This window comes from Anser anser (genome assembly GCF_964211835.1).
Source record: "Anser anser genome assembly, chromosome: Z".
NCBI classification, from domain to species: domain Eukaryota; kingdom Metazoa; phylum Chordata; class Aves; order Anseriformes; family Anatidae; genus Anser; species Anser anser.
Window position 1 is genome coordinate 48,095,396 of NC_139723.1, and position 24,904 is coordinate 48,120,299.

General features: G+C 38.6%; 1 protein-coding gene across 1 annotated transcript in view; it reads right to left on the reverse strand.

Annotated features, from left to right (window-relative positions):
• TRPM3 (transient receptor potential cation channel subfamily M member 3) overlaps nt 1-24,904 on the reverse strand; it is a 436,512-nt gene that overhangs the window by 25,988 nt on the left and 385,620 nt on the right. Inside the window, exons 15-20 of the mRNA XM_083817139.1 lie at nt 23,678-23,967; nt 22,550-22,778; nt 19,802-19,969; nt 12,065-12,205; nt 7,226-7,354; nt 4,751-5,102 (exon numbers count right to left, since the gene is read on the reverse strand). Coding sequence (XP_083673265.1) covers nt 4,751-5,102; nt 7,226-7,354; nt 12,065-12,205; nt 19,802-19,969; nt 22,550-22,778; nt 23,678-23,967 — 1,309 coding nt within the window. The remainder of the gene's footprint in view (nt 1-4,750; nt 5,103-7,225; nt 7,355-12,064; nt 12,206-19,801; nt 19,970-22,549; nt 22,779-23,677; nt 23,968-24,904) is intronic.

Here is a 24,904-nt window from a genome sequence, read left to right on the forward strand (position 1 = left end):
CTATACTGCAAAAAAAGTTTTTTTAAATCTTAGAAAGAGAATTTTCAGAAACTATTTCTGAAAAGATGTTCTCAGTTTTACACATATCATTTCATTTTGAAAGAAGGAAAATGGTATTCTTGTGTCTTTGATTTTTCCCAGTGTTCCTTTTAAGTACTATATAAATGTTATGAATAGGCCTGAAAACACAAACTGCCATCTGGTCACACCAGTTGCCTGAACAATAATATAAGTCCACTGGCATCAGCAGCCTGGCTTGAACAAGGGTTGTGAGATAATGTATTGTTTACAGGCACCTATTGGCAACTGTATCAAAACAAAAGGTCTGAAATGGATTATCTTATTTGCTGGTACCCATTGTCTTGGTGAAAAGGAAGGAACCTGGATATAACATAAGGAATAACGAGTGGCAGACCAGCCTGTTATTGCAACATAAGGGACACCATAGTGGTAACCAGTGAGAAAGGGAAGCTGTGATACCGGCTGGACTAGAATTCAGCCTGGTGGTGGTGTCCAACAAATGCCATATTAAAAAAAAAAAAAAAAAAGGCAGATAACACAGCCACTCAGCCCTATTTTTCTGCATTGTTGAATACTTCATTAGCATATGCACAGCTTTAATTAGTGCCTGCAAACAGTATCTACCCATTCAAAATGTTCCTGGAAAAATTGGGACAGCAGTCCTAGGAGGTTCTCAGTAGAGGCTGAAGATTAGAAGAACAGCTGTGCTAAGCAGTATTAGTGAGATCCTCCAGAGAGTGAAGTAAAGGAGGAGCCTTGGGCGTCAAATAGGTACAGCACAGATATACTCAAATGTTTGAAAAATAAAAGTGAATCCTGTAAGGTCTCTGAAAAGATCCCTTTAGAACTCGTAGTTACAGGTTTATTTATAGGCTTTTTTTTTTTTTTTTAAATAAGGCATGTTATGACAGAGGCATGTTACTTCCATGGCTGTGGAAGTAACTTCTGTCTCTGACCAAAGCTCAAACCAAAGAGCCTCAAAACTTTCTGACTCTTAAACCTGTTGGTCTCCACTTTCTCTGGCACAGCTACATTCTGAGTTCACTGCAAGGCAAGTGTGCAACCAAAGTGCACCTTGACTGGTGGCTCTATAGCTCCATGTTGGACCTGCCACAGCTGAGGACCAGAGCGGTTCATTTCAAGAGCTGGTGGAACAGGCCTACTCATTTCCAGCAGATGGATCTGCCACTGCTGTCAGGGTTTTTCAGTTAAAAGCACAAGGATGGGGACGTGAGGTCAAAGTAACACTATGAAACTACTTAACAGAGAAAAGGGAGGGATACTGAAGAGCAAACAGAAAGGGATATTCTCATACTTACTGAGAGAGCAACTGTAAGAGAAAGAGACCTGTAGGGAAGGGCCCTGGTAGGAGAGTCTTAACGAGACAGAATGAAGGAATTGAGGTAGGTGAAAAGAAGCAGGGAAAAATAAAAATCTTAAAATAATGCAGGAAAGAAAGAAAAAAAAACACATCTTGGAAGATGAGACGTAAATAAATGCCTTAAAGAAATAAAAAATGGACAAGTAAATCATGAACATTCTTATGTTTTTTTTCAGGGTATTAATCTTTCAAGAAAACCTGGTTGAAGGGGAATTCCAGATGATTATATCTCAGACAGAAACCTAAAATGGGGAAGCTGCATAATTACACTTAATTCTTACTGCTTTTAGAGAAGAAATATGGAGATGAAACTTGTATTCTTCCTTCTTCTCTGATAAAACTTTGCTTTCATTTAGAAAGATGATATGATATGATATGATAATTATATGACTGATATGATGTAATAAACATAACGATTACTTGCTGGAAATTAAAAAAAAATCTTAAATGCTTCCAACACTTTTGATCGAGATTCACATAGGTTTGAACTCACTCCGCAAGAAATTAAATTTTCAACGTTATTCTCCATTCAACCAGTGTATTAGCGTTTCCCTCCTTCAACCAGATATCATTCTAAAATGTCAGTAGCTTGTCTTGAATTGAGTGAAATAGATGGGTGTGTTTCCACTGACTGCAATGAGCAGTGCATCAGGCCCCTTGGCCTGCAGGCTCAAATTACAATTGCTATTTTAACAAGGCAATGACTGTTTCAGTCATTCTGAAGAACCCTTTAGTCACCTATTCAAACAGCTAATAAAACAAAGATCTTTTGGTGCAGTTTTATTAAGAAGTTGGCTCCATTCCCCCTCACCCCCCTTTTTTTAATCAAAGAAACTAAGAAAATGTAGACATTCCCATACAGAAGGGGAACTGATATACTTCTGACTCTCTTGACATGCACAGTGATTGCATTTCATTCTGAAATAGGCAGGAAGTAAATCTACCATTATGCAGAGACTGGAAAAGCACACTATAATAAGCACATTCTGTAACTGAAATTAGTAGATAATAATAAACTTGGCCATTCATCTTCTTCCTCCTCTCTTCATCCTTGCTTTTAAACCTCTGAACACTATTCCTGCCTTAATTTAATTTGCATATTTGTTCACAAGGCCCACTAAAACCTATTACTGCTATTCTGTTGGATGCAATGGAGAGGCAGGTGAAGAGAAAGTTCCCTTATATTGGAAAGATGAAAAGAGTCATCTGTTCCCTCCTGAGTCTAAAATTTGCTTAAACAGAAGCTCAGTATAAAAGCTCAGGCTATAGATTACATTAAATATAGTCTGCTGAGGAACTCAATAGCTGTGATGGGCTTACTTTTTAGAAACAAGTATAAATTTATTGTCTCCACAGCACTGAATGGTACTTGCAAGATGATGAAATGAAAAAGAGACAACCAAAGAGGTAAATGTGCCTGTGATTTAAACAGAAATACACAGGGGAGCCCATTGCAGCCCAGAGCAAGCAGGTGCAATCCCAGGGAAGTCTGTGCATGTTATAAGTGGGTTGGCCATTGCACAGGGGAATAAGCTGGCCAGAAAACAGTTGTGAGGAGCAAATTTATGTAACTCAAACCAGCTGGGCATTGCATATGTGGGCAAAATAGATGTGCCAGAGTTGCTGAGTGCATGGAAAACTGGATGAGGTGTGAAAATCAAATAACAGGAAGGCATAAAATAAAACAACTTCCCTTCTTTAACAGATGCCCACACCTTCAGAGAAATCTGGTAGCTGAATTCAAAACTCTCTGAGTAGATGCTAAGCCTACAGAGGCTAGTGATTTTCCTACATTAGTTTTCCAATGAAAACGGAGTGAAGCTTAATTCATTATACACATGTAAGAATGACAAAGGAATATAAATTATATTATTTTGATGATTTCAACCATTTCCCTTCTGTGTTGATTCCAGTGGAAAAAACAAAACAAAACAAAACAAAACACTGTTTAAACTACTGGTGAAGCTGGGTTCCTATCAGTCCTCCATAACTCTGATTGTTAGAAGTTTGTTATTCATGATCGACTCGTTTAAATTGAACTGTTTTATGGGCTGCCTTTGCTAACATAACAGCTCTGAAACTTTTTGGCCATAACACATGTGAAAATTAACGCAGAATTGAAGGATAGTTGTTTCTGGTCCTTTCTTGTCCTGATGTCCTTTTCCAGTAATCCACAGCAAGAACTCCTGAGTGTTCCCGTAGTGGTGCACTCTGGAGCACTGCAAATCCCCAACCATCAACAACCTGTTGGCTTCCTTGAAGGAAGGTATCAAACTTCAAAATTCTGTTTGCAGCAAAAACACTGGGCTTGTTGTGAGTAACATAATATCAAAGAAGAATTGTAGTCCATGCATTCATATATGTCCCTTTTTCCTATGATGGCGAGGAACTACGGTTGCTGGCTCTTCATTTTATGGACAATGGTAAGGCAAGCAGAACACAGGACCTATTTGAACTTACTCATTATTGTCCACATATCAATTAGACAGCAGTAATAATATTTATATTTAGGAAATTTAATATTCAGTCTGGCTTTTACTGAATACTGACCTCAAGGATTATTTCATCCTGATTTTTAAAAATAAATCTTAAACTCTAGAATGCATGAAGCAGCCATTATTTACATAACAAAAGCTGGCTAACTGTATCTAAAACATAAACATACGTGTTAGCACATATTTAGCTACGTGTGCAGGTACCAAATATCAGTGACCTGTCCATGTGTTTCTGTGAACTCAACAATTTTCTTTAATGCAGATAAGCAAAATTGTGCTTTAATATAATGCTTCTGCTGATATAAATATACATATATATATAATATACAAAAAGTTAAACATTATACATACAGCAATACATATCACTTGATCCACTTTATATGAATTTACTATTATGTAAACTATCAATTCTCATGCCACACTGTATACATGTGCAACCAGGGGACAGAGGCTGCAGTTAGGCACATAAATTTCTCATCTCACAGAAATATACCTGAACAAGCAAGAAAGACATGTGGCTATGGAACAGAACAGAGAAATGTCACAGTTTTAATCTGACCATTATGGTTTTGAACATACTTACTGTGACATAATTTCTTTGATTTTTTTTTCAAGCTAAACAAATCTCTCTCCTTTGCAGCTAGTTGAGAATTAATACCCTATGTGTTTACTGCAAATGAGGCACAGAGGTGTAGATGGCTTTGCTACTGAAGAGAGATCTGAGAGAAAGACAAGCAATATACCATCTAACAGAATAGGGAGAGTCTAATCCCCAATTCTGGGGGTCTGTGCAGATGATTTGATTTGATAAGGACCTGATTTCTAGCTTACATGAAAATACTAATCTGTTAAAAAAAAAAAATAAATCTGTAGTGATTTAATTGGCCAAACCAGAGACACTGAGTGAAGAACATGCTGGCAAAAAATAGAAGGGGTTCACCAACTTCTCTTACCATTTTTCCAATCATCATAACATATGGTCCCAAATACTTGTTTACTCCAAAGATGTCTAGTAACCGTATGTACCAGTAAATGATGTTAACACAGTATATGACCCGGCCGTCACTCCGGAGTGGTAGATCTTGCAGACGGAGGACCATCCCAACAGAGAACAGGAGGATAGCTATGAGATCCGTAACATTCCAGTACTCTTGGAGCCAAACTTTCACCTTCTGTAACAGTTTCCCAGGCTCTGACATCAATATCTGAAGGACACAGGACATAGAGAGGAAAGGAGCTGAGTTGTCTTAATTTAAGCCTGAAATAAAGATAGGTGCCACACTGGCCACAATCAAAACTGATAGCTTCCTAGCATATAAATACTGCATGTACTGATTTTTTTTTTTTTTGCAAAACCTTCAAATTCTTCTAGTCTTAGGCTGCATCTATGTGCAAAATATTTTTTTAAATAAAAATATATGTAATATATATAAAAAATATTTTAAAAAAGGAAGAAATCCCCATAGAATTAGAAGAAATGTAGGTATGACTTTCTGTTTTTCAAATTGATTGATCCTAGTCAGAGTCTTGGAATAGAGGAAGAAACAAAGAAAGGTATTTAATCAGGAAATTCACTGTTAAAAAAGCTATAGATTTAAAGAAAATTATTCTAAAATATCTATCAAATTGTCAAGAAATTGTTACTGACCATAAAGATCTGGGATTGGCATTAAAGCCAGTAAAAGACTAGCTATCACTTGGACTTGTTTTTGGAAATTCAGTTCTACAGCTGACAATATAATTCATAAAAATAATTAATCTTACCTTATGAATTTATCATCATTTTATTTGCAAGATCATTTGGGAGAGCTGATTGTTTTCCTGAATTACTGCTGAAACTATTCCTCAAGTGATTTCTATGAATAATTCCTAGCTTTTAGTTAGTTAACAAGCTGTTTGTTTTAATTTTCTATATTTAGCCTGAGAACATTTGAGCAGACTCATACAGTTCCTTAAAGAGAGGAATGCCATTCTTATAATTTTCTTATAATTCATTTTCAGAATGAATTTTAGGCTCATCTTCCTTGAACAATCTCCAACATCTGCTTAGAAATTCATTCCCACAAATGCTCTTGATAAACTTTTGTGGAAAGGACAATTTAGGGTGAATGATTAGATATAAATGGCACACTCGATTCCTGCCAGCAGTCTCCCACCTACCGAGCCAGCGGTGCTTTGTCTCCATCAGTGCTGCAGAGCCCCCGTGTGGCTTGCCGTTTCTATTTCCCTTTTTCTTTTGGTTAGCGAAGGACACTCGCTCAATTAACGTCTTTTCCTCTGCTCTTTTTATTTATAATGTAGTTTGCCGTGCAGTGTTTGAAACCTATATTTGGAGTCTAAGTGGTTGTTGCAAGACCATTTTCTGCTAGTCCTCAAAAACATTTGCTGCAGAATATACAGATGTAAATGGCAACAAATTCAGCCCAGGGGTACAAATGTGCTGTTTCAGCTGAGGTCAGTGGGACTCTAACCTACTCACATCAGGGATGAATTTGGCCTCTGGTGGCATTGTGGAATAAATGAGCATTTGGCCAAGTGAAAATGGCACAGAAGAGGCTGCAGCTGGGAGAGACCACGAGGGGCAGGGGATGGCAGAACAACGTCACGTCAGCCTACAGACTGAGCACCACCTTAAATAATTTCTTAGCTCTACGTGTCTGCTCTAGCATTTTTAGGGAGATGCATGCTATTGCTGGACATAGTCAGTAAGAAATTTCAAGATTAAAAAGGGGAGAACCTATCAGAAACATGCTGTAACACTCACCAGGGATCTAATTTTTCCCCCAGTTATGACTGCTTTTATTTAATGCTTTCACATGAGATAACTTGGACAGACAGAACAATTGTAAATTTTGAATGAACTCTACTTTTGGTGAAGATTCAGGCATAGACCTTTTGGTTATCATTCTACTGTCATGTCTCCGTGTCCATTCCATTATACTGTATCTCCCTTCTCTATCCCTAAAACATACTTCAAATCCTAGGCAACATTTCAAGGATGATGGCCAAGCTTTAAGGTATATCAAAATCCCACCCCATACTTGTGAATCATATTTGACATACATCATGCAGAAATCTGAACAGAGAAATTCCATGCAAGTAAGGTTATTATACAGAGAAAGGGATTCTTGATTTAAAAATGAAGGAAGACAGAACTTTTAATGCTGTGTTTTTAACAATCCATCTGCTTTTCTGAAAAAAAGAGAAATTTTATGTTAAGCCCATTCATCAAAAAATATCCTGAGAAAAACAATAAAAACAAATATTAAAATGCATGAAGACACACCACACATTGTATTTTTGTCTTTTGTGGTTGGGTTGACTTTACCTCTCTCATCTTCTCTATTCCCAGAGTGAAAATGTATGAGATGACAATCCATTCCTGTGTAGATGGCCAGCGATCCATCTTCACTAACACTATATAATTGAACAGCATCAAGTAGCCTATATATGCCAGCTGTAAAGAAACAAAATTAAATGAATATCAGTAGTCACTACATTTACATTGCTGAGCCAGTTTCTCAGGTATGATTTGATGTTCCTAATTCCAGTGTAACCAGAGTTAAACAGACCAAAGAAAGATCAGAGTACTCTGGGTTTTAAACTCACATTAACATATTAAGTTCAGATTAAGCTCCCACTAATATATACAATGTGGAATCTACAAAATACATGTACATATATCCTCTCCTCTAGCCACATCTGCCTCTCCAACAAAACTACATTAATGCAGTCCCCTCAGATTTTCCCACAGTGGTGGGGACCACCATGTCACATATTGCAAACTACCAGACACTGACTTACTAAGTTAACTATGTGAATACTTCTCCCCCATCCACTTCTAATAACAATTGCTTGTCCAGCACCCCTGCTCTTTGTTTCTTCTCCTTGTTCACCTAACTTGGGGTCACTGACAATTCATGTCTTTTTTGCATGATCCTTGCTTGGTGCCCAGAAGGTTCTAAGTGTCGTTAGAGATGTCCCTACTCAATGAAGTACTGCTTTAACTTCCACCATCATTCCTCCCCCAAATGCTGCCACTCCTACTCACTTTGCTGCAGCAAGTAGCCATGCAAAGTCATACATTCATTTGCCTTATAGTCTCTGCAAGTTTTTGTTTTGTTTTCTTTTCTTTTCTTTTTCACCTTCTCTAATACATCTACATTCTGGCCTAATTTTTGATACAAAGGAAAATATGGTTGAAGTTTTTGGTTTCTTTTTCCTTTCTTTTGTCTATGTTGAAAATAATCACTCAGTCAAAGAAACACAAGTGAGCAAATAGTATCATCAAATTCATGAAACTCAGAGAAGCCTAACTGTCACTCTGGAGTGTGGGCTGTAGCAAAGGTGAGCAGCTGGGGCTGGGCTCTGTGGTGACCAGAATCCCTCTTCCTATCTACTTTGCCCTTCATACAGCAGCCCTACAAGAACCTTCACCTGAAGCCAAATTTAACTCAGAGAAAAGATGATTCAGTTCTGTGCATGAACATTTTAATCATTGTTGCAGAATGCTTATTGCATACATTTGTATTTCAATACAGTTCTTTCACAGTTTCATAATATCCACAACTATTTTTTACTCAGTATCAGACTTCAGATGAAACAACCACCGAGGGTCTTGGGACTTTGGGGCAGGATTATTTCAAGTGTTCAGCACCTCACAAAACAGAATTTATAGTCTTGCTGTATTTGTTAGAGAAAATTGCTTCTGCTCCATGTAAAAGCCACAGGATTATTGTTTTCCTTTCAGTTGCTGGTTTTAAGGATACTTGAGAATTCCTTACATTGACCATACATATCTGCACAGATAGGACAATCAGTTGAATCACAGCTTCTCATATGCTTAAAACAGAGGAGGAAATGATTTCATGGGTCTTTCAGTTTGTGAGTGACAATGGATTGCAGATTTCAGGTCTGGAGATATCTTGGTTTTACCTTACCACTCCTGAAGGAAACTGACAGCAATATTGACTTAGGTCAGCATGTAGAGTATCAGCTGAGTCAGCAGAAAAGCTATTTGGGCAGGCAGAACCACAAGATTCTTAGTGTAACTAGGGGCTTTCGATTTTTATTCGTTTTCTTTCCTTTGCTGTTGTTGTTGTTGTTGTCATCATTGCTGGTTTTTGTTAATCAAAATTTACTGAAAGTTACTGGATTTTTTTTTGCATAGAAAAATTTGATTTAATCTTGATTTAATGATGAAGTGATGCTGACACCACACCATTTTTACCCCAAGAAACCATCCCTTCAGACCATGGGTGACTTCCTCCATCTCCCTCTCCAGGAGGGATGTTCCTTCCAGGAACATGTTCTAGTCCCACACTACTGTCAAATTTCAGTACAGATGCAAATACTGGTACTCAAGATTTTTTGAAAGTGCTATTAAACAAGTAACTGAACCTTCTTTATTTTGCTTTTACAAAGAGGTAGGGTCTGCCATTTTTACCCGAGTCCAGTGCCTGAAGACACTAAGCAGAGGAGTAGCTGCTAGGAAGTTTCTAGGATGGGTTCCTCCCTGCCCTCCTGTGGATGTTGTCCTATTTTGTGTATACTTGAATATGCACCACTGTAAGGGACAAACCTGGAAATTGCAATGAGCAAGAGAGTGCTTCAAAAGTGAGACTACCCTCCTCTTTTCTCACTGATTGCAATAATTAAATGATCACAAAGTGACTTGCTTCCAAAATTAAAAACTTAGGGCAAAGCTGTTCTGATGCTTGGAACATGACTCTTTTTGGGGATTCAATTCCCTTTGTACCTCTTCCTTCTCACAGGAGGTAGAAATGGGGCTTCTTACATCATGACAGCATTTCAGTGTAAAACTCACAGTTAAATGGGGAAGGCTGTCCTCTTCTCCTTGGACAGTCTGTGGGCTGAAACCTTTGAATCATGATTTTCAGTGCAACAGCCACAAAACAGAACAGAGTAGTTGACTCTTGAAACTACTGCACGCCCACAGAGAATAGCAAAATTTCTTTTTGGTTGAGAAAAAGCTGCTTATTTTGCCTCACCTGCTGAGCCAAAATATTTCTCACACAGAAGTTCCCACATCTAAACCACTCTTGTTTATTTTAAAAATGAAGGTGGATAAAGACAAGTAGATATAGAATAATCAAATGATTTTAAATGGCATGCAGTAGCCACATTTCTTGCATTTTGGAGTTTGGAATGTAAAATTTTGAAGATTGCTTTTGAAATCTATGATTAGTGTTTCTGCCTGTGCATTTGTTGTAAGTGTGATAGGCTGCACAATTTTAATGCTCATCTGAAACTTTATTTTTTTTTTTGCTGTCCTGAAATTCCTCAACATACCCAACTGGCCAAACATTGCAACTGGAATGCACCTTAATTTGCTCTTGAAACTTGGTATAGGTAAGATCCAACTTTAATAAGTGACCTTAAGTGAAACCTGCCTCAGGACATAAAACTGTAGAAACAGGTCTAAAAGGCAATATAATACTGATCTTTCTCCCATTTCAAAATTGAGTTATCAGGGAAAGCCAGGATGTTTGTTTCTGTTTACAGTGAAAAGACTTTTCTGGTTATACATAATATATATATAACAATTGATAATGAGACCAGGCTACTGATGAGCAGTTTCTAGACTCATCATGCTGATTAACCTCTAACGGCCACAGTTCAGAAAGTAGTAACTCGAAGTTGCCAAACTGGAACTATTTGCTAGCATAAGCAGTCCACTACAGTTTGGTTTCTATAAATGTGAGTTGTTCCTGCTGTCTGTAGACATATTGTCTGGATCTCAGTAAGGCAATTTTTTCTTTTAAGATGTCATCTACAGAAGGAAGCAGACAAATGCGTTCATTGTTATTTGCTGTGCTTTCAGCAGAATGATGGAAAATTTAACTGGGATGGACAACAAGAAGTCAGCTGACCAACTCCATAGTGCCAAGGCACAATTAATTGCAGTGTGCCATATTGGACACGTTTTGACAAGATAAACTTAGAAATCCCTAACAATGGAAAATCTACTGTCTCCTTACACGATTTATAACAACACTTCCCAGCACATGTAGAAACTGTTTCCTAACACCTTACCAAGAATTGCCTTGATGCAGTCCTATTCAGAAAGGATTTGGACAGTATTCTTCAAATTTTGTCCCTCTTTACAGAAACTTACACATATTTGAAGACTATTGCATTCCTTCTGCAGGACTTTTTTTTTTTTTTTTGGTCCTTCAAACTGGTACACATTTTTCACATGGTGCAGAAACTGAAGTGGGTTATAATATTCCAGTGAAGCTGATTGAAAAGACTAATTCCCATGTTCATTTTAATTTTGATGTCATCCTTCTGCATTCTAGAACCATTTACAAAACTTCATCATCCAAGTTTTGAATGAAAATATCAGATGGTACCTGATGTAGGAGAGACCCTAATAGAATCCTTTCCAATCCCTGATTCCAGCTGGATAGAGAATAATTAACATCAACTCTTGAGGATCAATCACCAAAAACCTTTTTATCTATGTAATAACTTTAATATAGCAATTACTAATGTATTTGTGAGAATACCTAGTAAAGTTTTTGACTTACTATAGTCAAAATACATGACCTCAGCTGTTTTCTGTCCCATGTTCAAGATTTGTTTCTTTATAACATAGGGATATTAGCTTGGTTTGACATAGTTTGTCCCTGAAAAATGTATGTTGGCTACTATTCATATCTTTGTTATCTTGTGGCTACTTACACAAACACTTTCTTTGAGAGACACTTTGCAGACTAGTAAAATCAACAAAGCAAAAATGTTCCAGGAAAAAATGTGTTCTGTCTGTTTCGTATTTTCATCAATTATTATCTGATTTGAGATGGTGATTAAAACCAGCTTTGTATTGGGCTTACTATTGGAAACGCTCCTATTGGGAATTCCTTGGGAGCACTGATTGCAGCAAGCTACTACTTATTGTTGTACTTGAAGAAAAGTTTGCACGTAGTGTTTAACCATTAACTTCCTGAATAAAGTGTGCTGAATTTAAAACACTTTGAAAGGTTTGCAAGTGCTATCTGACTTCTGCACAAGATGTTTATTAAACTATTTAAGCCCTCCAATGCACACAGACACAGACTTTCAAAGAAATACACAATATGACCTTAACCCAATTCTGGTACTTGTCCAAATCAGTAGTAATAAAACAAAAAAGATATCTTACTGTGTAAAACCAAAATTTAACAATAGGAGCATTGTAGAATTCATAAATCTTTCTTCCAACAGGAATCAGTCTGTGCCTGCTCTGAACTTCCTCTTCCTCTTTCTTTCTCGAGGATTCTCCATTCCCTCGTCCCAGCATCGCCTATAAGAAAGGATACTTTTATGTTCCTTTATTTCTGAAGAGCAAATTAAGCTTTTTTTTTTTTTTTTAAATTTCAAATGGAAATTATTCCAAACTTATCTGATTTCTTGATCTTAGATAAAAAAAGTGACCACAGCCATGTGCAAAATATTTCATTCTCAGATTATCTTTTATGGAGGGAAGATGCACTTTAGTTCCTTCTAAATTGAAGAAGTAATGCTTTGGCAGAAGGCATCAACACCACTGTGAAATCCTTGAACGGTGACCATAAAATGAGATGTGGAGAACATTTCTCCTTTTGGCTGTATAGACAGCAAGATTTTTTACCTGACAACAGTTTCTTAGCATGCACTTCGCAATAAACAAATACGCTCAGAAAACAGGTAAGTTTTGCTTTTAAACAAACAGAAGATCATAAAGCTGATACTGGAAGCGAACAACAGGAGGAAAGATGAGTTGGCAGCTGCTGGACTGGAAGCAATGAAACTAATGACAGTTCTTCTGTTGATCACAGGATGCATCATAGACCATGATACCATAGTGAGCTCCACATGGATGTAAAGGACTGAGGATGCAGAGTTCACTGCAGCATTAAGGCCTTAGATCACAAGATCCTTCTACATGAACACAGCTTCTTCCATAATGAAGTTCCAGAGTGCTCATGCACTACCTCTGGTAACCATCAACTGTAACCATTGTACTACAGACTCACTGAAAATCTACTGTGAGCTACAGAAACACGTACTTAAGAAGTCTTCAGTTATGAGTACAAAGCTATCATGCAAAAGATGCTAATATTTTGTTTACTCTTAACTTCATGCTCAGCTTCAGAGAGAAGTGGAAGGAGTAACTGAACGACACACTCCTGAAGTTAATGCTAAAAGAAGTTACCACTTTGTATTTAGAGTACAGACTGATCTATTAAATATTCTTTTGAAAAATAGTGGATTTTTTTTTAATATTTATATATAGTAATAGTGGATTTTAGTTCCCTGTGTACAGAGAAAGTTCTTACTGCTAGTTTCCTAGTTTGTGGCAACAGCTATAGGCTACAACACACTTCTGCACATGAAAGCAACTGCAAGAATCAAGATACAACAGTCTTAAGTAATTATGGAGGGATTGCACAATGATGGTCTTATTGAAATACTTCTACAATGTTTATACAAGTAGATCAAAATATTTTAGTAGTTATATGTTAACTGAAGTAAACTTTCAACATCCCTGAAGATAAATTCTTTACTATGAGGGTTTTGAGGCACTGGAACAGGTTGCGCAGAGACGCTGTGGATGGCCCATCCCTGAAGGTGTTCAAGGCCAGGTTGGATGGGGCCCTAGGCAATCTGGTCTAGTAGGTGGCATCCCTGCCCCTGACAGAGGGGTTGGATCTGGATTACCCTTAAGGTCCTTTCCAACCGAAACCATTCTGTGGTTCTATGATCCATAACTTAAAAATATGGGAAACTAAATCACTAAAGAGAACAATGATATGCCAAACATATTGTCTTGAAATTAAGAGGTCCTTCTTTTAACTGTCTCTGTGTTCTCTCATTCAAGAGGATATTCAACACATACTTAAGTAGTGAGTTTCAGGTGAGCTATTCAATCTGGTTCTAGTGCCCTGAAGGAACACGAGTTGCAATTCTCACATATTTGATTGTAAGAATCACATATGGGTCTCATACAGGTCTTTGGTCCAAAAAATAAAAAATAATGTAATGACCACTTTTTTTTTTCTTTCAGTCAGAGTAGACATTTGTAACATTATTAGGACCATGTATAGTCCTAGATGCCTGCTCTCTAATACTTCCATTTCATTAATTATGCAGTTAGTTTTTTTCTCTGGTTTATTACTTTCCATGTGATCTTTTATATGCTTGAATATGACTGTGCACAGATGTTGCCCTTCACACTTCTAATAAAATTGAACAAAGATTCATGATACAGGTATACCATACTGAAACTAGCCTGCTGATAACATCTTGAAACTGTAGCCTTTTTTGATGAAGTTACCTATTTCCTTTACCTTTTTACGCCTGCAGGTCTCTAAGTTTATTCCCATAAATACATATAAAAAACGCATATTAAAAAAAATTAAAAGATACCCCCTGTTGATTCTCACACAGCCCATAAAAACTCTTTAAAATCCAGAAAGAGCTTCATAAAAAAAAGAAAAAACTGAAGTAGCTGTTAAATAGAGAAGTAAGTTTCTTATTAGATGAGCAGATAGCCTACTAGAATGTGAGGCTTATTGCATATACCTATAGTAATAGAGGCTATACTACCTTCACAGAACCCCGGGTATCATTACCTGAAATCTACAAAACCAAACGGATTCCCCAGTCTTTAACAAGGATTTGTTATGCTTTGAAATATTCTAGCCTAAGAAGGTAATTTCTTTGTTTCTCTCTACCTCCTGACACTGTTTAGGGAAAAATGCCACCTGGTGCTTCAGATTTTTCTGCAGCTTTTCCCAAGGCTTTGTCTCTGCTGTCCTCTGGTGCCCAAGAATTTTGCAGGAGAGTGAAAATAAATGCTGACAGCTTTAACAAATGAGTAGTGCTGTGCTTTTGTGAAGGGGACTATTTTACAGTTTAAATCCTTCAAAATTTTATATAAGTAGTATTTCTGAGATACCCTTCACCCTCATTGAAATCAGTGAGTTGTGTGTGTTTTAAGGATAAAGCTCCTTCAGAGTGAGGATTTATGCTCGTGGATGCTGATTTCTTGTTATTGCTTTTTTTTCATGAATGATGCTCTAATTTTATCTTGTTATATTTTTGAATTAACTGTGTACTGTACAATACTATCCTCTCCCCTCCCCCATGCTACAGATGGGGAATTGCTCTGAGATGGCTGGGGATTAGATTTGTCCTAATGTCCCTGACTGTTAATTATATCATGGTATTAACAATTTGAAAAGCCTCCCCGTTAGAAAGATACAGAAATAACCTAAGTCACTGTGTTAACTGAATAGCTGCAATGCCAAATGTGAACAAATGTGTTTCCACTTGGAGGGGGAAGCAAGAAGGTGGGAATAACTCAAGATACTGCTCTGTGTAGGCGGCATCTCTTTCTCTAATACACAATTCTGTCCATGATTCACTATGAGTCATGCAAGGTAAGCCTGACAGCAGTGCAACAGTAAATTACTGTACAACTGCATCATTGTGGCCTGAGGGGGTTGATGTGTGCGTACTTTTTACATGGAGATTTTCTGTCTCCCCCCCAATTTTGTTTTGTTTACTTGAGGACTGGTCATTGACACAAAACCAGGACAGTTTTGGGTTCTGTATTTTTTCGTTAAGATATGTTAATGATCGAATGATATTTTATCTGTTTTTATAATTAAATAGCAAGAGTTTTAGTCCTGTTAGCATGATCATAGCTCTTCACAGTTTATCCTTAGTGAAATGTACATGCTTCACATAGACTTACCCTGTACTCACAAGGAACTAGTGTGGAAATAGTACATCGATGGGTGGATATACATGCCATACCTCTCTCCCTGTACACCCCCTTGTATCCTGTAGTGTGCACAGAAATGCTGCCTCCATGCTAATTTTTCCAGGGCTACTGCTCTCTGCATCGAGCTGCTGGCAGGAAAAATGTTTAATGCCTTTGTGTTCTAGGTGTACCAAATTGGATTTTGCACATGCTCATTGGTTCTTTAAGGTGAATAGAGAGCAGACATAAATTACCAGGAGCTCAGCTCTCCTAGCTGCTGCGCACTGTGAGACATGGAGAGTGCTGGAGCATGACAGTGACACAAGAAGTTTCTGAAACACTCAGAGAAACGGAGGGAAGTCCCTTATTATGGAGAGGGCCAGCACTGGTGCTTCTGCCTTGTAAGCCCCAGCAGAATTTCCCACTGCTGTTTTCCAGATGGGCTACAGGGGTGCCTCACTCCTGGCATGTGAGATGCTGCAAGCACTGTACCTTGATAGCATGGGTGAGATCAGGTGGGGGCATGATGGCACTGCTCTTCAACCTTTTCTAGGTTAAAAACTGCATTTTTACTGATTTAGTTAGTTCTTGCCATGGAAAAAAAAAGCTAAGCATAAGTACTATGGGTAAGATACAGGTCTACCCAGAGGTCTTGTCGCTGGTGAACAATCCTAACTCAGACTTTTAGTGCCCATGGAAGCCCAAACTTCCTATTCGGTGTGGAAAATTAGAAAAAAGCAGCAACAAACAAACAAACAAACAAACAATCTTCTAAAGGACTTTAATGAGTTATTCTGTATTGTGAAATAACACCATTTACTGGGAAACTAGTAAGTGAACAATAAGGCAGTGAAGGAGTATTAGGATGCTCCTAATTGCAGTTTGTAGAATCAGTGTTATTTTAAAATAAGGCTAGACCACTGAGGGTTCTGACCAGCCTAAAAATTAGCACCTAAACTAAGGTTCTGACCAGGATATTGTACAAATACAAAATATCTCTGACCTTCAGATTTTAGTGCCTTTCTGCTCCTCTAGGTCTTAATAAGCAGGATTAATAACTAGCAGCTCCTTCTATAAATTCTGGTAAATTGCTTGGTGCCAAGGGAATGGTGATGAGAGCAGTATTTGAGAGTGGTTTTGTGAGTAGCTGCTATAAGGAAAGTCTGTTGCCTAGCATCTAGGTGTTAAAGGAATGTGTGCCCAGCACTCTCAAATATGTGTTATAAAGCTAAACGCAGGTGTGAGTAACAAGTAGTTTACAGTAAATAAACACTGCATCTTTATATAGTATACCCAAATGTTCACCTACCTACCAGTTCCTTTGAGAGGAGCGTAAAATAAGTACATATTCTGCAGATGCACCCATGTGGGGACTTCACTGTTGCTGTTGTCTATATGATCACATTATTCTGTGCAAGTGAGGTATAAAATAGTGCAAAAATCACATCAACCTGATCCACGCTAGAAAAATGCAGTCCAGAGTAAGAAACTGACTCTTGTTCTATCATTAGTCTGGGCTAAACTTCACAAGAAAAAGATTTCATAAGATATCAATTCACAGATCTTGATTATTTGCAATCTCTTTATCTTAGTAATACCTTTATAAAAATTCATGTGGTCATAAGATTACAGGAATACACAGATTTCAGTAGTATTCTGTGTAAAGGATTATGAATAAAAGGCAGATTATTTGGATTACATATTATTTGCTAGAAATGGATTTTTGAGGTGACAGAAAGTGTTCTTAGTTTGTAAATATTATTTGTTTTAAGCTTGAAGTTGAACAAGGCTTGGAAGGCCAAACCATGGAAAATTTTGGATTTTCAATGATCCTGTGTCAAATAAACAGATTAAAAAAATGCAGTGACCCCTTAAAGAATCTATTTGTTAGTCAAGAAAATGAAAAAAAAGGGGGGGGGGATGTGCACTTCATTTTGAATATAAATAATATTAGTCAAGATTAAAGTTAATCACTGCACCAAAATATCAGTTATTGAAACAGATTATATTACAAATGCTTTGCAGCAGGTGTTATGAATAATCGCAAAGTATGGGTAGGGTCAATGGCTGATCTATTGAACCAGAGTTCAGCAACTGATTAAACATTTGTGATATGAAATCATAACCATTTATTAATCTTAATGAACTATGAATAAGTATCCCGAGTATAATTGTGGCTAAAGGTTAAAGTTCTCAAAGGCGCTTCCCAAAATACCTATTAGATATCCTCTCATTAGTGGAGAAGAGGCCAGATCTAACATGTCAGGCAATTTGATTTAGGTGAGAACAACACAAAATTTCAATCTCAAATCTTTTTTTATATCTAAAACATGACAGTAGCAAAACTCTCCCTGACACAGTGCTTGAAAAGGACTAGGTATAACTAACTATGGTGTACAACAACAGAAATATATGCAAAGTTCTCTGCCATCAAATAACTTCTCCTTACCACTGACGGGCACAGCTGGCATTGCTCTAAAACCCGTATCAAGAAGCTGCAGTAGAAGTCCTAAAACATGCTATAGATAATACGGGCAAAAAAAAAAAAAGTCAGCAGAAGTGTGTAAAAGATTTTTTTTCTGATTTGTCAACAACATGGGGGTACTCCTTATATTTATAGAAAAAGCTGTATCTGTCAGAAATTTCACTAGAAAGATGCATCGAATTTGAGGGAGTAGAAGGGTAGATTCACAAATGGAAAAGAGCAACAAGATTGTCAGCACACTGCAAGGAGAAGGGAGGGAAAAATCTAAGATTAATCTGGAAAAGAATACACAGTTCAGCACATCACTTCCTTGTAGCAGGAATCAGAAGATAAAAAGGAAACAGTATTGTAGACAAGAAACCAGGAGCTGGATTATTAACTCCAGAGAGATGGAAATGACTTCCTCCCCAGATCTCTCCCCATTGCCAAGAAAAAGGCAGTTTACAAAGCGCTTATTTGATTTGAATAGGCACTTCATGAGTGGATCAGAAGCCAAGGGTAATAAATTGCAATTAACAGCTAACGAGTGGAGAACAGCCCATAGTGGCTATTCTGGCTTCTGGTCCTTCCCAACCGCCAGGTTCTTGCCTGCAAGCGAGTCCTGTAGGTGGGTCTTGTGGGCTGCTCCTTCGGCTTGCCTGCATATTGGGTCCTGTAGGCAGGTCCTTCTGCCTGCCTGCAGACGGGGTCCTGAGGGCAGCTCCTGCTGTTTGCCTGTGGGAAACAGTCTTTTTTTTTTTTTTTTTTTTTTTTTTTAAATTAAGCAGGAAAATCCCTTTTTACTTCTACTCCTCTGTCCTAACCTTGAAGGACTAGTGTTGAGCTTTAAGTCTGTCAAAAGACACCACAACCAAAATTAAAACAATGCAAACTAAGCTAAGCCAGGTCTGATAACTCCTGATAACTATGGTTTTCACTCCTGATAATTTTAACTCCTGATACCTGCTTAATTTTCAGATCTTTAGCTATTTGATTCTCTTTGTCTTGTAAATTATTAATCTAAGACTAGGTTACTAATACTAGATCTTTCTTACACAGTTCTGTTGATCTATAAAAGCTTTTAGCAAGGGCTGAGCTGTCTAGCTACTTGCCATTGTCTTCAGTTGATTAAAAATGCATGTGTAAATGTGTGAGAGGCACTGACTACAAATTCACAAATGGCTTTGAAAAATGTCACCATTGTTTTTCTTGCCTATTTGCACGCTTGCCCTCTAATTAACTAAAAAATAGTAAATGCATTTCTAGCTTCCACAAATCTCTGCATATTTCCAACTGAAAAACTAAGAAATGATCCTCCCTTCCCCAACAACTTGTGAGCATCTTTTCTACCAGAGAGGTGTACTCCCTTTATCATGGTCAAGTTCTATCAATCCTGAAATTTGAACTTATCTGAATCTTGAACTTATTTCAGGTATTGCAGCATCAAATTGGATCAAAATATGAAGATATTACATTACAAAGTGGTGCTTCAGTATCACCATGTACTACTGCAACATCAAGACACAATGATGCCAAATTATTTTGATTTGCGCTGAAGAGGTGGGAGCATTAGGAGTGGTATCCTATCATCTGCTAAATGTATCAGATGACCTACAGCACCCACAAAATAGCAAACTGAGAGCATTGAGGCTGCTCTCAGTTCGCTATTTATTGTCAGCTCTTACGGTGAGTTCCATGTCCTCCTCCTCTTTTTCTTTCACTGGTTTTTCTGGTTCTTCTGGCTCCTTTTCTTGAAGATGGATCTCATTGGCCTGAGACATGTAAGGCATATCATCTTTGTTCTTGAACTCCAAGCTGAGGATTGAAGGAGGAAGTAGAATTCCTAGAATTACCTAAAGCAATGATAATAATGATAACAATAATCATCACAGTAAAGAGTACAATCATGATGGTTATTTAGAGTCAAATGGAACAACTCCCTTGGGACATTTGAGAAAAGAAATATACTTGCGCAAGTGAGTTTCTATGGCAATAGAGTATTTGTCACTTGGGGTAATGTTTTCAGAGCTCTGTAGTGAAACAAAGCATGTAAATTCTATTACCACTGCTATGAGTGCTATGGCTAATTGTCTCTCTTGAGTATTTTATCGCATGAGATAAAATGCTTTCTCATCAGATATGTATTGTTAATACATGAATGCATTTACAAAATATTACAGAGGGTCAACGACAGGTGGTACCATGGCTATGTTCAGACTTTGGACTTGCTGATTTCCGAGTTTTATGTAATAGAGAACATCAGTGTAAATGACATAATAGAGAACATCAGTGTAAATGACAGACAGGAATTATCAATTTCTATAGACAGGGTCTCAAGCTCCCTGTGTCCATACCTAATACACACAGGTAGTCAAGACATAAACATGTGGATCTGAGGACAGGAAGCACAGCCATCAGTAGCAAATGTTGATGTGCTTAGCTATGCAGTTCCCTTAGATTTTGCTTCACTAGCTTGGCAGCCTACATTATGCTTACACTAATACCAACTCCTCCTTTTCTGCCTTCTCTCTGTTATGCTGAGGGAGTGCAGAAAAAAACATTACATTTACGTTGCATGGATATATGCAATGAATAACACTTGGGGTATAACTGAAGAGATATCATAATAATACAAGAAGTGGCCAGTCTGTATTCATATACACAACAGTTTTTTCTGTTTTTGCTGGAATCTCTGGAAAATCTCAGATGACAGTGAAACCAGTTAGTTTGTAAGCTGGTTGGGGATGGTGACTGCTTGTGTTTGTCTCATCATCAGACAGCATGTGTGTGTTACTGAAAACACCCAGGTTACTGCAGTTAGCAGCAGTGAGCATGTGCGCAGCCTGTTCCCAGCCTTGGACAAGCTGAGCACCTGGCTGCCTGCACTGCTCCTGCACCCGGCTCATTTGTCAGAGGGTAAAAAGCAAACCTGACTTCCCTGAGAGAAGTCCAGGCAGGATTCAAAATTGCCTCTCCCCTTCCCATTGGTGCTGCACCTCCCTGGTGGGATGATAAGAGAATTAGGCTCAGCCTTCTTGCTGTTTGCCAGTTTCAATGGGAGAAAATTATTTGTGGGAAATAATCCATGACTCATACTTGTCAATTATCTCTTCTCTGTGTTGCTTCCTGCTCATGTAGCCTGCTTTACCTTTAAACAGGGTCTGCTAATGAGCTTCAATGGAATAAAACACAGACTGTAAACTGAGCAAAGGATTCTTGTGAGGGGCCCAGCTGTTACGAGAAGCTGAAAGGAAACAGCTTTTTATCTTTGGTTATTCAATGTGAAAGGAAGCTCTGTTTTATGGCTTCAGATGTATGTGCTGTAAAAGTGAAAGCATGCAGTGGCAAATTAGGTGCTGCAGGGACCCCCACCTGCCCAGGTGGAGTATCTGCAAAGCCAAGCAAGGAACAAGGTAGCAGTCCCCCATGAAGGGCACGGAGCCCATGACAGAAGACAGAAAAATAGCAAAAATGCCTCCAAACACAAGAATGCTTTCTATCTGTAAGCAGAACAACATCTAAGTGCAGCTCCTGAGGGAGGATGGTGAGGATCCTGTTAGTCACACACTCCCATTCATCATCATTACTGCATTATACACAGTATGATAATAATGCAAGCAGTCATCACTGTTCTCACCATTACCAAACAACTTTTCACACAGCAAAGCAGCTGAGAAATTATCACTTCTCACACACAGAAATCATACAGGAAAGAGAGGGTCTTCCCTGAAAGTGCTTCTCTGTTAGCTAGGGGGAAGAGAAAATTCCTGACTTTGTGCTCTGGTGAGAACTCTGGTGAAAGTGGCAGCCCAGGTTTCTTCTGAACAGAAATTCACATCACAGAACCCACCTTGCTCTCTTAGCAATTATGCAGGTGGAAGTAAAGCTTAAGCAACTTCGGAAATTGGAGTATCATCTGTACCCCCTTGGTTAGTTCCTTCAGGGCAATCATCAGGAAGACTGGTGGGGGACTGCAGGAACATTTGTACTGCTCTCTTTGACCTGTTCTGGGGAAGGCTGTTGGATTTCTTTTACCTTTCTCTAGTTGTTAATTACCTTTCTCTAGGTGTTAATTCACTTTCACATCCATTTTCTTTATTTAAATTTAAGAACCTTGGCTAACTCCTCAAGTGTCCAGGCAGAGTGATGAACTAACCTCCTGGCTCGATTCTGATTGTGGTAACTCTCACTGACTTTGGAAGGGGCTTTGAGAAAGATAATAAAAAAATAAGTAATGGGTTTTGAACTTGGGTTTGTGATAAGCTCTCTTATGAAATGTTAAAAACAGGAAGAACATACCCTGGTTAATACCACTATGAATAAGACCCCCAGCATAATGTTAATTGAACAAGTTATCACTAATTTGCTGTGAACCCCATCACCATCTATCAGAACTCCTCTGGCTATTAATTTTACTTTAAAACAATGCTGACCTTTAGGCCAGAATTTTTGCGCATCCGGAGACGACCCATCCACATGTCTGTGAGCAGCATTTGGCTGCAAGTGTGAGCAATGAAGTCCCTGTGCTTGGCTGCCACTGCGAGCTGCAGGCATGTGGCATTGCTCCAGTTCTTCAGCTCATACGTCAGCAGTTTCATTGCCAGTTGCTCGTCTTGCTTGTATGACTGGTCCAACAGCTCCACTGCCAACTGGCCAAAGTCCCTGCAACAGAGGGACATTTGATCATTCCTATTAGGCCACATGGTCTGCTGCAGAAAACACCCCTCAGGAAGTGACAGCCTCTGTAGCGGGTGCATCACCTTCCATCATGCAAATCGTGATGTTGACTGCATGCACACAAACCCACTTTTTCAAATGTGAGTGGCTAATGGTAGGCATATAAATAAATGGCCTAGCTTAGACATGCTGAGCACCCACAGCTACCAGCTGTCTGCTCCCACCTGCCTGCCCACCTCCCTGACATTTTCTGGTTGAAATCTGTTGGTTATCTGCAGTCTGGAGGACTGCTAGTCTTCTGTTTGCTCATGACTTCATGGTCAAGTCTCCTGGAACGAGGAGAATCTAATAAGATTTTTTGAATTATCATCATTTTCTGTCTCCGTCTTTTAAAATCAGAAAAGATTATTATGAAAAGTAGTGTTTTGTCCTGCTCACCTAAGTAGGAGCTATTGGTTAATTACCACTTCTGCCTGCATATGGTGTTCATAAGGATTTCAACAGTTGTTCTGCTTAGAATGAACACAGTGCCTTGCAAAAGCACAGAGAAAGACTGCAGCCTGACTGTTGAGGCCTCAGGGAGAACTCATATGCAGTATAGATAATTCACTAACTTCTTGACACCTTCTTATTCAGAAGTTGCCTTGGTTGCAATATTGCTCATTTGGCAGACAGATTGTTTAAAAGCCATTTAGTCTATCTCCAAAGGGAGAGAGACTTTCTCTACAATTTCCCTACAATTTAGAAGTGAAATCAAGGTACAGATAAGCAAATTTAAGGCAGGGTCAGCAGCCTCTCTCCCTCTCTCTCTCTCTCTCTCTTTTTTTTTTTTTCCTAATTATTATTTTCTTCATTCATTAAAATGTGTATGAAAGAAAATCCACCTGGAATTATGGTTCAGCTCTTGGGATATGTCATCCACCATGTCATTTTCTGATGCTTCATGGGCCATGGCTTTGCAGAGCTTACAGGCCACCAGTGCTTTAGCCATAGCCTCCTCCCCATGCTGCCAAAAGAAGAGGGCCATCTTCTGACGCTTCATAAGCACAGCCCACACCATCAGCTCATGGAACGGGAAGGGAAAATGATTGATCTCAGGGTCATCCAAGTCAATGTCAACTTCTTCTTCTCTTTTCTTCGTTGTTTTCCTCCCTCGCCGCAAAGGGACATCATCCTGTGAGAATTGTAGAGATTTTTTTTTTTTTTTTCCCCAGTGAAGGAACTCAGTCAATTCACACAATGTATTGGTCAGTATCTGAGATCTCAGATACATTCCCTGCAGGCCAGCCCATTCAGCTTTTTTGGATAAAATATTTAATAGCACGAAACAGTGGCAATAGTTTTGGTCCATGCACTGTAATTACAAAGTCAATAGGCCCATACCTAAATATAGGGAAAAAGAGCTTTGGACTATGACTCTGAACTGCTCTTTCTCCCTGAAAGCACAAAGCATGACAATGCCCAGAGCCACTTTGAAATAGCCATCATTAAAAGAAAGCTAAGCATTAATTCAATTACAACGTGTTATAAAGCATCTGCCTCATTCCTCCTACTGACAGACAGTACATATCCAAGGGATGGTCTCATCTTCTGAAGACTTCCTCCCATCTTATTCCTAGTATTTTGTATCTTTATCTTCTCAACAGAAACAGAATCACCTTTCTTTACACCCAATCTGCCTTTCTATTCCGTGCTTACCTCTTCTTTCTCCAGTCCAACATTGTTTCTATAGCTAGCCTCAAATGAGAAGGCAGGGCAATCACCAACCATATGAAGTTTAACAAGAGAAACTGCTGGCTTTTGCACCTGGGATGGGGCAACCCTGCATGTACATACAGACTGTGGGACAAGAGGCTGGAGAGCAGCCCCATGGAAAGGGAGCTATGGGTTTTGATCATCAGCAAATTGAACATAAGCCAGCAGCATGCCCTGGCAGCCAAAAGGCCCAACTGTACCCTGGGGTGCATCAGGCACAGCACTGCCAGCTGGTCGAGGGAAGGGATGGTCCTGTTCTGCTCTGCACTGGTGTGGCCACACATTGAGTACTGGCTACAGTTTTGGGCACCACAATATAAGGACATGAAGCTATCAGAGAGTGCCCAAAGGAGGGC